We start from the raw sequence: 13,969 nt of genomic DNA, 5'->3' as shown, positions 1-13,969 counted from the left end.
TTTCTCTCTGCTCAGAGCTCCTCTCTCTCACCCTCACTCACTCCCTTTCGCCCTTCTCTCCACCACTGGAGTGTTCTCTACAGAAGCCTTGCTTGGACCCACACCCCCTCCAGCCACCACCCAACTGCTCACCTTTCATAGTCCAACTCCTCAAAAGACGGCTCTGACCACTGACTGCTTCTGTCCACACCGATTTGCTTTCCGAATCGGAGCTCCGTTCGCATTGCTCAGTGTCACCAAGACAGCCCTATTGCCAAGTTCAATCAATGTCCCCTCGACTACTCCTAGAGACGCGCCCAAAGCTCAAATATATTTGGTTTTGAGGAAACCTTGCTCCATTTCTCAGCAGTTCCTATTCCCTGGAACACGCTTCTTTCAACTTTCAAACCCGGCAGGAGACGAGCTCCACCATCTTGGCAGCTGTGGCTGAGGCCTCCCTGGGCCGGACACTGTCAAGGCTCCCACATCTGCTGTCTCACACAATGCAGCGGGGACAGAGAGGAAGGGATCAGAGTGTTGGGGCAGTCCCCCCAGTTCGCACAGCACCTGTGCTAAGTCCGTACTAAAGCTTAAACATCACTCGTATTTATGATGTATGGCTTTCCTTGGGGTAAAGAACATTCCGTGCTCAGCCATGAGAGTTACAGGAATAAATGGTTTTAGGTCTTGAGAGAGCAAAGGTGTTTTGAAAAGTTGATCACACAGAACACAAAGGGTTTTTGTGAGAGTAGAGTGTGTTGGGAAGGGGCAGAGGGTGAGACGGGGAGAAGACCCGCCCAACAGAGGGCATCACCTGGCCCACCTACCTGTCCCACTCCCCCCACCTGCTCCCCCACTTCCTGAGGCCCCATCACGCCAGAGGGCCTGCAGGTAACACACAGTCCCCAGCTCATGACGAGTCAAGGCCTCTGTTCCACGCAATGCTGTCCTCGCAGCCCCTGCGGACCCTTCCTGCAACTGGGAGCCACACGGTCTTGCATCGTGTCCCGAACACTAGCACCTGCCCCTGTGGGAAGTTCCAGCCCGGCTTTTCCCGTTTCACCTGGATGCCACAGGCCAGGTTGGGTGGGGCCGGGGTGGGAGTAGCCTCTGCCTCACAGGACGGGTAGAAAGTGGAGGCCCCGGTGGCTTGTGGAGGCCTTGGTTCCTTTCCCAAGAGGAGGCCTAGTACCACCTTGCTGAGCAATGTACCAATGAGCAGTGCCAGCCTGTGTCAGCTGAAGAACGGCCCGAGATGTGTCTATGGCTAATCTCCCAACCCATGCGTGTCACACAGAGAACCGGACTTTGGGTTTAATTAAGTTCAGGGTCTTGGGATGAAGAGGTTCTCCAGGCAACATTGCCTTCACAGTGATGCTTACAAGGGCGGGGGCGGGGGGATTAGAGTCAGAGGAGCAGGAGGTGTGAGGGTGAAACAAGAGGCCAGGGAGACTCAAGGAAGAAAGAGGCCACAAGCCAAGGAACGCAAGCAGCCCCCAGAAGCCAGAAAAGCACATCTGTGGGTGCTGCAGGGGCCGGGCCCGAGGCCCCAGGCCAGCCCGTGGGACTGGGTCTGGCTTCTGGTCTCTAGAGCTGGAAGCAAATACATGTGTTGCTGTGTGTGGTCTCCGTCAGGGCAATGCTGGGAAACTCACCCAGTCGCATTTGGCTCAGGGCAACACTGCCAGCACCTGTCTCTGTCAGGGTGACTGGAATCCTGCATTTCTGCTGTCTGACATGGAATCCCACTTGGTCCATGAACACTTATTGAGCAGCAGCTGTGTCCAGGCAGAGTCCCGGGCTGAGGAATGCAAGGGCGGAGGCAGGCCTGCTCCCCGGCTCCCGCTCAGCGGGCAGGAAAGTGCAGAGCAAGACCATCTGATGCTCCCACACCCTGGCGGCCAGGAAGCCTCTTGCAGGGGGTGGCATTGGGTTGAGATGAAGGATAAAAGGGACACAGCTGCGAGGAGGTCTAGGGAGGAGCGTGTACTGCATGTGCATTTCTGCGGAAGTAGTAACCATGAAGAGAGAGGAAGAGTTTGAATTGTTCAAAGACTAGGCTGGAGCCTAGGATCGAGTGGGAGAGATCACCGACCAGACCTTCCTGGGCCTTGAAGGCCGGTGCGCAGACTGGACCTTATTCTAAAAGCAACAAAGATGCCATTTGAGGTTTACACAAGGTGGTGCTGTAAGCCTGCCTGGCTGTGGCTTGTGAAATGATCACTGCAGCAGTTTTCCGGAGCATGGAGTTTGGAGGGGGCCGGCCAGAGGCACAGAGTGGCATAGAGCTGCCCATGAGAGCCCACTGCAGCCGCATGGGGTGGACACAGAGGGCCGTGGGTGGGTCAGTGGAGGGAGTGGGTGGAGTCATGCTGGGGCGCCACTGCTGGAGAGACTGGGTCACTGAGTGGCCGTGGAAGAGTGAGGACCCGTTGGGGTTGGATCTCTCTCTTACTGTGCCCAAGTGCAACACAAACAAATCAATGCCCCTCACTGGAAAGTTTTAGCCAAACTGTGGGGGCCCCGCGGGCGAGGTGGTGTGTGCACAGTGGCTAAGTAGCCCGCCCCCTCTAAACTCCATGCTCCGGGAAACTGCTGCCGTGATCATGAAGTGCTGCCCTGAGGGCTTCCCGCGCAGCTCTGTCTGAGTTCCAGGCCGTAGGCTCTTGCAGGCAGCACCCCCAGGCACACAGGCAGTGACTAGAGCAGAGCGGACACACCCAGCGCCTTTATTAGCCAGCCCCTCCCACCCCCACAGGGAAATGCAGTTACTGGAATAGGTCCCTCAGAGCGTCATGCCAGGACCTGGACAAGGCACCTGCCTCCTGCCTGCTGTGGAGAAAGCTACAGCTCTTCCTTCACTCCTGGCTTCTGCTCTGGTCTTGGTGGTTCCTTTGGCTTAGCCACCTCCTCCTCTTCCTCCTCTTCCTCCCCTTCCTCCTCTTCCTCCTCTCCCTCCTCTGCCCTCTCCTCCCCCTCCTCCCCCTCCTCCTCCTCAGTTGTTTCCTTCTGCCCAACTGGCTCTTCCAACTTGGTCGAATTCTCCAGCTCAGGCAACTGCTGTTCAGGAAACTCTTCCTTAGCTAGTACCTCCTCTTCTGTCACTTCACTTTGCTCAACAGACGTCAGCTATCCGAGAAAAGGAGGGAGGGGAGGAAGGAGGAGGATACAGAAATAAAGAGGCAAAAAGTATGTGATAATTGTGATGGTAACTGCCAACCCCTCGTTTCCTGGAATCATCCAAAGAGCATCACCTGGAGAATCTAGTGGGCACGAGGCCCGTTGGCTTGGCTGGGGCAGTGCCCATGTGTGGCTTTGCCCGAGGGGAGCCATCCTTCCTCCATGCTAAGTCCGGGGTGTGGCTGCCCCTTGCTGAGCTCGGGGACTGAGCCTGTGGCCCAGGCTGGCAAATAGGACCCTGCCCAGGACACCTGCTTGGACTGAGAAGTAGGGGCTTGCTAAGCGGGGAGGGTGTTCATTTAGTGCCGCGGGGCAATCGCTGGCCCTCCAGGTGGAAGCGACTCCTTGGAGATGAAGTCAGCACTGAAGAAAGAGGTGGGAGACACAGACAGCGTGAGCGTCCGAGGCGCCGGGCCTGGTGCTCTGCCAGGTGTGGGGGATAAACCTCTCTGTTGCTTAAGCCAGAGAGTCGTGTTTCTGACATGGTGACGGGAAGGGCCCTCACTAATGCACACGGCACCTTCCAGGAGGGGCTCGCAGAGCATGAGTGGAGTGAGGGTGGGGACTGGCATCCCACTGCTCAGGAGAATGATGTCATCAAAGCACGGGATCCCGCTACGACACCTGGTTACCTGCTGGGGACAGGAGGCTCAGGGCGTAGCCTGGGGAGCCCTGAGCGGCCTTAGAGCCTCCGCCCTCCCTGAGGTCTCTAAGCCTGCCATCTGCTTCCTCAGCTAAGTGCCCTGACTGCTTACCCTCTATCTCCATGGGGCACATGGTCAGGGGCCCTCGGCACACACTGCCCTAGCCATTGAGCTCCTCCTGTTCTGTGAGATATAAGAATCCGGGGGTGCTGTTCACCTTACCTCATCTCCCTCCTCAGTCCTGGCCTGGATCTGACTTTCCAGGAAGTCAGAAAAGCCCTTCACGGTGTGTTCTCCCGTGTACAGTACCGCCTGGGGAGAAAGCAGACAGTCAGGCGCAGCCTCGCTTGCAGGAGACGGGGATCGCTGCATGGACGAATGGGTGGAATTCCCAACTGCCTGCATACAATGGCAGGCTCCTTGGCCACTGAGCCCCATAGCCAAGGCTCCAAGGTAAAGATAAAAACCCCTCAGAGGGTGGGCCAGGGCCACCTGCAGGAGCTCCGCTCTGCCTCTGGCCTTCTTGCAGCACTGCGGTCTAGCTGCTAACTCTCTGACTCCCTTCCTGCCTGCAGCATGCAGGTCACCTCGCCGCCTGGGGCTGCTAGAGGACTCAGTGGGTTCCTGCGTGGAGAGCGTTGAGGGCGTGCCTGCTTGCAGTGAGCACGCTCCACATTTGCTATTCCTGTTATTACTACAAGAGGAGGAAGAATAGCTCCTAGTTCACATAACCTCCGGCACATGCTGCTGCTCAGCACCGCTACTTTCCTTCCTCTTGCACCTTTAATAGGATGAGGCAGCTGCTCACCGCCCACTGGTCGGCTGAACAGTTGTCAGCTGCCGGGAGGTCTGCGGCAGAGCAGCTTCAGATCCAGCTCACTTCCCACGACTCCCCACCCACACCTGCTGCACCAGGAGGACGGCACGCCCTTCACGCGCTGTGGCCACCCTCACTATGCTTCCCACCCTCGTTCACGTCTCCCTCCTAATCTGTTTAACCATTACTCTTCCTCCAGACCCCCTGTCTGCATCACGACTCCCCGCCGCCTCTGTCCTCCCGCATCTGGCCTCTCCAATCCCTATGGCATTGGAGACGGGCCCAAGTCATGACCTCCCCCCCAACACACACACACACACACACTCAGTCATGCTCTTCCAGGGGGGGCACCTTGGCTGTAAATCTTTGATTGACACCTGCCCCACTGGGCCAAACAGCATGGAGAGTGTTCCTTGAACACGGATGTCATTTGCTGACTATGATACCGAAGTGTCAAAGACAGGGATTGTTTTTCTCCCATGCATTCCTCCTTCTTCCAGCAACTGCACCCCAGCATTCATGTGGCAATTTCCCCCTAGAGTCTGGGTGCCACGGGGACCAAAGAGCCCGGGCCTGCCCTCTCCAAACCCCCGCATCCACTGAGCCACAGTGATGGGGTCAGGGGTCAGCAGCCCTAAGCTGGGCCAGTGACAGTGAGTCTTAGGACCACTGTGGGAGCAAATGGAAAACTCTCTGCGCAGGAGAGCAGCTATGCCTGGAGCTGAGCGCGAAGCTGGCTTGGCAGCAGGCAGAGCTGGGATAGGAGAAACTGCATCATGAGAATCACATGGTCGGTTCCCAGTTCCGAGACCCCAGAGCCCTCACTTGCTGCGAGTTGGCGGGGAAGAGCCTGAAGAAGGGGTGCCGGTCCAGGTGCACCAGCTGAATGTCGTTTGCGGTGACGTCGATCATGGCGATAGTGACTGTGGAGTGGTTTCGGTACTTCATGCCCAACTCCTCCAACACGGGGAGCAGCCCTCTGCTCTGGTTGCACCAAGGCGCGTCTGCAAGGCAAGGGCCGCGCTGAGGCCACAGCCACCTCAAAGCTCCCTGAAACGCTGGCCCGGTCCTAGCAAGGCTCTGTGGCTTTGAAATCGCGTCCCCTCTTAATTGCAATGGCACGTGGGCCATTTACATCTCAAGCGTGCCACCTGGGCACGAGTCAAAGCCTGCCCTTCCCCCGACGCCCGCCGGCACTTCCCGTGCTGGGAGGCTTCCTCTGCTCTTTGTTGCCTTTAGCATAGCTTTCCACTCCAGCTGAAGCAGGAAAACAAGAAAAATATTTATGCTAGATGCTCTGCCAGAAAGTGTGTGTGTGCATGTGTGTGCATGTGCAAGTGTGCATGTGTGCGCATGCGTGTGTGCATGTGTGTGTATGTGTGCGCGTGCATGTGTGCATGTGTGTGCCTGTGTGCATGCCTGTGTGTGTGTGTGTGTGTGTGTGTGTGTGTGTGTGTGAGCTCAGGAGTTTTCCTAGCCCCAGGTCACCTAGTCCTGTGATCGGCAAACTGGGGCTCGCGAGCCACATGCTGCTTTTGTGGAAGAGCCACACTCAAGGGGCCAAAGAGCCGCATGTGGCTCGCGAGCCGCAGTTTGCCCACCACTGACCTAGTCAATTAACCAGAAGAGTGCAAGTTACAGGCAGCGGGCCCAGGGAGGAGACGGCGGAGAAGTGAGCAGGAGGTAGTGGTCAGTACAACCGCCCTGGAGAGGGGCCGCCCGGCTTCCTCATGAGCAGTTCACGGAGCTTTGAGTCTGGCCCAGGCACCTCGTCCTCAGGAGGGAAATCGGGGACCCGTTTCGAGACGGAGAGGTGATCAGGCCTCGCCTTCTCTCCTTCCATTGAAGTTCTTTTCTCCACGTGAGGAGCAGCCTCCGTGGCCCAGACACTGCATTTGGCCGATCACACTCCATTTACAAGCCAGACACCTCCAAGGCCGCCTGCCCGCGGCAGCACCCGCCCTCCTCACTGCTCGGGAGCCCCTGGGCCCTGCGTGGAGCAGGAAGGAGCATCATGGCCACGTCCCAGGGGACCAGTCTAGCAGCCCTGCTTCCGAGAAAATGCAGCTGCTTTTGCCTGTTCCCAGAACCAATGGGCATCCGTGGGCCTCCAGGTGCCGGCCAAGCACAGCAAGGCCACCCGCCTCTTGTCACAGGCAGCAGGCCCTCTTCGCCCGCTTCGCAGGCCTTGAGCACCCGCCTGCGGGTGAGAGTCCACTCCAGTGAGACCTACAGGCCTTGGCGATGCCAACCAGCCCTTAGCTCTCCCTCCCGGGAGTGATGGCATCAGAGCTGGCTTTGAACTTCTGCCTGCACCTTACTGTGTGACCTGGGGAACGTGACTGACCTCTCTGAGGCCAGCTTCCCTGATCTGGATCATGGATGGATCCACCGAACCTCCCTAAGACGCTTGTTCTGAGGAGGAAATGAGTGTGGAAATAGCAAACTCATGCCTGGCTCCTTGTATGGGCTCAATCAACGAAGCTTCAGCAGTTACATACATGGATGTATGAGTACCTACACTGTCACCCTTCTCTGTGCCTCTGGGGGGAGAAGGTCCCCAGCCTTGGATGTCGCATTAAAATGAGAAACAGTGAGGAAAGGGCCTTGTCCGTAGATGAGCCTGGAAACTAAAGAATGGTAACAGCAACAAGAGCTCCCACGTATCTGGGCTTACAATGCTCAATGCTTTCCACGTATGATGTGGGTCCCCAGACTAGACACACCACTCAGGGAGTTAAATGTAGCCACTCAATCAGTGACACAAACCAGAACCTCTGCTCCATGTGGCAGTGACAGTGCAGGCACGGGGTCAGGCCCAGGTCCAACCCCAGTTCAGGTACCTATTTGCTGCCTGTAAAGTGGGAGCAATGATAGCAGCTCCTTTCAGAAGCATGCTGTGAGGATTGAATGAGAGCACGTGAGCAGGCCTATGTGTGCAGCATTCAAGCATGTCAGCCATCAGCACTGCCCTCATTAAAAGCCACAGGCCTGGCTGTGTGGCTAAGTGGTTGAGCATTGACCCATGCACCAGGAAGTCAAGGTTCAATTCCCGGTTACAGGCTCCATCCACAGTATTGGGCATGCAGGAGGCAGCTGATCGATGGATGATTCTCTCTCATCATTGATGTTTCTCTCTCTCTCTCCTTCTCCCTTCCTCTCTGAAATCAACAAAAACATATGTTAAAAACAACGAAATCACAGGCCTGGAGTATGTGGATAGAATTTCACACATACCAAGAATTTACTTGGGGGCCCAGTTGCATTGTTAGCTGATAGCATCTTGATCCAAACTCTTTGGAGTCTGAAGACCATCCTGGATGGTGCTGAGATAGACCCGGGAGGTTGGGTGCCCGAGAATTGAGGAACACTTGACAAGTAACATCCGGGCCCACACCTCCTGCAGCCTCTGCGGAGATACTCACAGAACATCACAAAGACGTCCCTTTCCTTGTCGAAGGCCACGGGGTGGAAGTTCTTCCCGACGAGCTGCTTCACCGGCCCCTGGTCCCAGTGCGGCGGGACCTCCTCACTGGGCTGATGTTTCTAGAAAGCACTTTGAGGGGTCAGTGGTCTCCCGAGAAGGGTCGGCAGTCCCACCTCCTCCCCCCTCATTGCCTGCCCCCTGCCCTCCCTGGGAACCATGGAACATGTGCTCTTGTTCTTACAAGCCCCCTGGGAAAGCGTGTGTGATGCTGAGGTCCGTCATGAGCTTGATGTCAGGCTGGGTTGTACAGGGCAAATGGGGGTCAGAGGGCTGAGGAGGAGGCCAGGCTCCAAACAGTTCGAGAAGCAATTTGTTAGAAAACCAAATCATTTTTCCCATTAGAAATAATGTAATGTAATTCATCCTTTCCAGACCCCCAAATGACTCCCTGTTTTAACCTTTCTTATATACAGTGCATGTCTAATGTGCTGTTTGATCTATGAACAAACACGTCTTTCTTTACATGGATCAAACTGCCCCCTCCCAGCCTTAAAGGAATCACATTCAGCACTGGTTCGGGGGCGTCTCGGGTCAGCATGTGGCATCTTCGATTCACAGATCACCGCCTCTGAAATGATGTCGGGGCTCACTGCTTCCCCGTTATCCAAATCAACAACAGTTTTTCTCCCCCTTCAATTGCCTGTGGCCGTTGCTTCTTTCACACCCTGAGCAGCAGCAGCACTCTTGACGGCCTCTTTATGTTTTAAAATTGTGCTAATGATTGAAGTTTGGTTCAACAGCAGAGACATTTTTTTCTGTGAACAATTTGGTCGAGAAGGAATTGTTCGCGATGGGAGATGTGGGAGAAAGGCAGTTTGCCTGTAATTGATTCTTAGAAAGCTTAGATGAGAGCTAGCTTCATGTCTTTAATACCTTGAGTTTGTTCCCCCACAAAATGCTAGCTGTCCCCAGTTACACCAAGAATCAAAGCCAAGATAACTTACACGACCGATGTCCTCACACCTGGTTCTGCCCGCTCCCCAAGCTCATCACCCTCGTCTGTGCTTTCGTCAGACATATCGGTCTTCCATTCACCCAGAGGGCTGGCCTTCCTCCCGCCTCAGGCCTTCGCTTTGCTGTTCTGCAGGGAGAGCTGCCCCCAGGCTTCATTCACCCCTTTCCTCCCCTCTCTCACTGGCGAACTCGGATTTATCCTTCAGAACTACGCTAAGGGAACCATTCCCTGACTTTCTCAAGACCGGCTCAGTGCCTGGTACCACACACTCTCATCGCACTTGGTGCTGCTCCTTGTATCACTTATGCAACGTTACTACTCATGTTCATCTTTCTGGGATTTGGTTACGGTGTCTACCACACGAGGCATTTCTTCCTTCTGCATTGGGAGTCCAATGCTGGGTAAACACTAGGACCTTGTCTGTGAGTGAAGGAAGGAAACAACAAGCCCAGCTCTTGCTTCTCTTTGGAGGAAGTGGTGTCAATCTCAACATACATTTTCTCTACAAACATTGCTTTCTGAATACGTCTTGAATCCACACCCTTCTCTTTGTCTGCACTGCTACCAACCTAGTCCAGGTAGCCTTCATCTCCCGCCTAAAGCCTCTCACAGCCCCTAGTGTTCTCATGCATCTCCTCCTAACCCTCTCCGCACCTTTATTCTCCTACCAGCAGTCTGCCTTCCCTCTGCTCTTAGGATATCAGATCCCTCATATGCTTACAAGTCATTGCTGTCTGGCCTTTGCCCAGCTCAACAAACTCCTCTCCCACAATGCCCGCCCTCCTCCCCACTCCAGCTTGTAGAAAGGACTTGAAGATTCTTCCCAAAAGAGCACAAATGGTGTGAGGACAGGGCATGAGAGATGGGAAGTGGTGACCATGATGGGGACTTGTCACCGGGGGAGCTCCGAAGTTACATGAAGGATGTTCCTTTCTAGCCAAGGGCACAAGAGACCCAGTTGGCCCTTGACAGGGAGACGGGCACCTCTGAGAGGTAACCAGAGGGAAGAGAGAGAGAATGGGCAGAGCTCCAAGTAGGCTTGTGGATGTGGCACTGGAAAGTGAGGGGCCCTCCCTAAAACCTTCTATTTTCTTACTGATCTGAGTAGAGTGCTCAGCTGAGCCTGAGCGTGGAAAGGGGCGCGAGGAGACATAGGGCCCGGGATTGAGAGAATGAACTAAGAGGGTGTTACACCGAGCTGTCAGGGCGGTTCTCAGCGCCTGTGGGAGGTTTGGCTTGTGATTCCATGAGGCCAGCCTGCCTCACAGTGATGCTCATTTCTCCAGCGCTGCCCCGCAAGCTTCAGCCAAGCTTGTGGTTTTGTCTGGTAAATGCTACAGGTGGAGAAGAGGTGGGAGGTGGTGGGTTAAAGGAGTGAAGAGAATCGGCATCAGAGCGAAGCGCCGTGGAGTCCAGGCCCACAAAGGGGCCGCTAAAGAGCATGTGCGATGGGATCAGGAGGCCGGAGACCCTGTGGGCTCTGGGGAAGGGAGCTAGGAGGACGGAAGCTGGAACTCGGCTTTCAGAGGGAACGCCTTCCCCCGAGTGTGGCGTAGAGCACGGGGCTTCCTGGGCATGGGCACACCAGTTATGGGGGGAGAGAGAGCAGGGTTTGGACATTGACATCCTGGAAATGATGGCAGAGTCAGCGTGGAGGGCAAGTCTGCAGTGAAGAACGAAAGCCCTCGAGAGTAAAAGGGGGATGACCAGAGAACAGCAGCAACAGGAGGCAGGAGCAGATCAAGTCCACAGTCATGGGGTCCGGAGAACCTGAGGCAGGGCGTCCTGAAGGCAGGATGAGGAGACGTGACCCGGCAGAGGCACGGAGGACACCAGCCTGAGACTTGGCCCAGGACAGTGATGGCGAACCTTTTGAGCTCGGCATGTCAGCATTTTGAAAAACCCTAACTTAACTCTGGTGCCATGTCACATATAGAAATTTTTTGATCTTTGCAGCCATAGTAAAACAAAGACATATTTTTTATATTTATTTTATATATTTAAATGCCATTTAACAAAGAAAAATCAACCCAAAAAACGAGTTTGCGTGTCACCTCTGACACGCGTGCCATAGGTTCGCCATCACTGGCCCAGGACAGTGTGCATAAGAGAAGACAGCTTTCCCTTGAGGGCCGCAGGGGAAGTGGCATCTGTGGGGACGTAGACAGAAGCCGCAGAGCAAAGGTCACCGTACACGCTGGTGAGCCTGGCAAGTTGCTCCAGAATACTTTTAAAGAATGTCACCAGTGCTCTCAAAAGTGTCCCCATTTAGAAAATAAAAGCTGTGGCCCCTGATCCCGCAGGCGGCTGGGGATGGGGCGGGTGCTGAGGCGGCAGTGGGGGGCTGTGCCGTGGCAGGGGATGCACCACCCCTGCAGCCTCTCCTGCCTTTCAGCAAAATAGCCCCCTTCCAGCCTCTCATCAAGCTCCGGAGCCCGTGAGGCTGAATCCTGAGTGCTTCATGCAGCCGAGCCCCTCTCCATCCCCAGCAAGCCCTACCCCCAGGCCAAGCGTGGGGAAGCTCCGGACTTGGTTGGAAGGTCTGTAAGGAGATTCTCCCAAAGGTCAGGGGCCTCTGAGGGGACCTTGCCAAAGGCGGCAGCCCCTACCTTGACTTTTCCAAACAAGTCCAATCCCCCAGGGTGTTTTGCTAGAATCTCTATGTTTAGTCTTTAAGAACTGACCTTGTAGAAGCATATACTTTCTCAAGGATGCTTACCCTGCTTATTGTATTTAGAGGTTAATTTGAGTTCAAGCTGTTGTTACAATAAAAGCCAACGAGGCAAGTGAACAGGACTGCTTTTATGACTAAAGTAAGAGTCCCTTAGCCTCTCTTACACAGAAACCTGTGTCTGAGTGAGCTGTTCATCAGCCGCACAGTGTCAGCCCTGGGGGAGCCTACATTTCAGTGGGTAATCCTGCCAAGGAAACGCCTTTACTTTGAGTATAAAAAATGGATAGTGCAACTATAGGGTCAGGACCGATCAGAAGTTGCATAGATTAGAGGTGGGGATATGGGGGTCTTTCCCCACATTGAAGCTGAGACTCACCTTTATTCTCCATCTTCATTCAGATGACCAAGTCAGCAGAATTAGGAAAAAAGGGGTGACTTTGAGGTTCTGGATAAACCTTCTTTAAGAACAAACTTACCTTGGCGCTTCTACGCAGGTAGCTGCGGCCAAATTTCTTGAGGTTTTGGGAGGTTATGCTCCCGAAAGGCATTTTGTACCTCGCATCAGAGCTTAAGTTCAGGATTTGGACGGATGGGACATTGACCTCTGTGATCCGGAAGGATTCGAAGATACGTCCGTTTCTGGGTTCGTCTGCATCCACCAGGATGAAGAGGATCTGTCAAGCGGAAAGGATGTGAGAGACAGGAGAGGCAGTTAGGGAAGGGGTCCCTGGAGAGGAACGCATAGTGACGGGCGGGGACCACTCCAGACCCTCGGATTGTCGACAAGACTGTTACATGACAGCGCCGGCCGGTGTGGCTCAGCGGATAGAGCGCCGGCCTGCAGACTCAAGAGTCCCGGGTTTGATTCCGGTCAAGGGCATGTACCTTGGTTGCGGGCACATCCCCAGTGGGGGGTGTGCAGGAGGCAGCTGGTCAATGTTTCTCTCTCATCGATGTTTCTAACTCTCTATCCCCTCTCCCTTCCTCTCTGTAAAAAAATCAATAAAATATATTTTTTTAAAAAGACTGTTACATGACAAGGGGAGGGGGAAAGGGGGCACCGGGCTGCTTTGAAACCTTGAAACCATGCAGGGAACAGGGGAAGTGGCCAGTTGGGAAAAACACAGGGAACAGGAGATAAGGAAGGGTCCACTCAGAAAGTGGGGTGAGCAGACAAAGAAGCTGCAAGCATTTATCACCCCCAAAGAGACTCACTGGACTAGGTTTGGTCCATTCTAGAGAGAAAGGGTTCCCCATTTGGGCCCCTCCCCAGGGGAGTTTGTATGCACTTGCAATGAGCTTCCACACTTTTGCTTAAAATCCTTCAGTCCGAGAATGTATCCTTCAGACTTCGTGAGACGAGAACCCGCAATGAGCGAGTCCCAGTTTGCCACTCGGGTATCGGGACCCAACCACACGTGTGTCCGCGGGTATTGGAGGGAGGGAATTGAGTCCCTTATGGAGAGAGAGAGACGGGGTCCGCGGAGGAAAGGCACAAACACAGGGTCCACAGCGCCCGGAGGCTTCCGACAGGCTCCCTTCCAGCAGGCAGGGCCCGCCCTGCGCCCTGTGCACTGCCTGGCACCCCATCCCCACGCCTGTGCACTGCCTGGCACCCATCCCCAGGCCTGTGCACTGCCTGGCACCCCGTCCCCACGCCTGTGCACTGCCTGGCACCCCATCCCCGTGCCTGTGCACTGCCTGGCACCCCATCCCCACGCCTGTGCACTGCCTGGCACCCCATCCCCATGCCTGTGCACTGCCTGGCACCCCATCTCTGTGCCTGTGCACTGTCTGGCACCCCATCCCCGTGCCTGTGCACTGCCTGGCACCCCATCCCCACGCCTGTGCACTGCCTGGCACCCCATCCCCACGCCTGTGCACTGCCTGGCACCCCATCTCTGTGCCTGTGCACTGTCTGGCACCCCATCCCCGTGCCTGCGCACTGCCTGGCACCCCATCCCCACGCCTGTGCACTGTCTGGCACCCCATCCCCACGCCTGTGCACTGCCTGGCACCCCATCCCCACGCCTGTGCACTGCCTGGCACCCCATCCCCACGCCTGTGCACTGCCTGGCACCCCATCCCCACGCCTGTGCACTGCCTGGCACCCCATCCCCACGCCTGTGCACTGCCTGGCACCCCATCCCCACGCCTGTGCACTGCCTGGCACCCCATCCCCACGCCTGTGCACTGCCTGGCACCCCAACCCCACGCCTGTGCACTGCCTGGC

General features: G+C 55.6%; 1 protein-coding gene across 1 annotated transcript in view; it reads right to left on the bottom strand.

The window, feature by feature from the left end:
- Positions 1 to 2,823: 2,823 nt before the first annotated feature.
- PDILT (protein disulfide isomerase like, testis expressed) overlaps positions 2,824 to 13,969 on the bottom strand; it is a gene marked incomplete at both ends in the record, with an annotated part of 34,999 nt that continues 23,853 nt past the window's right edge. Inside the window, 6 exons of the mRNA XM_081090317.1 lie at positions 2,824 to 2,903; positions 2,961 to 3,108; positions 4,026 to 4,115; positions 5,446 to 5,624; positions 8,046 to 8,166; positions 12,213 to 12,410. Coding sequence (XP_080946443.1) covers positions 2,824 to 2,903; positions 2,961 to 3,108; positions 4,026 to 4,115; positions 5,446 to 5,624; positions 8,046 to 8,166; positions 12,213 to 12,410 — 816 coding nt within the window. The remainder of the gene's footprint in view (positions 2,904 to 2,960; positions 3,109 to 4,025; positions 4,116 to 5,445; positions 5,625 to 8,045; positions 8,167 to 12,212; positions 12,411 to 13,969) is intronic.

This window comes from Myotis nattereri, assembly GCF_964212035.1.
Source record: "Myotis nattereri genome assembly, chromosome: 4".
In the NCBI taxonomy this organism is placed as follows: domain Eukaryota; kingdom Metazoa; phylum Chordata; class Mammalia; order Chiroptera; family Vespertilionidae; genus Myotis; species Myotis nattereri.
The sequence above is the reverse complement of the archived record's forward strand: the minus strand, read 5'-3'. Positions and strand labels throughout refer to the sequence as shown.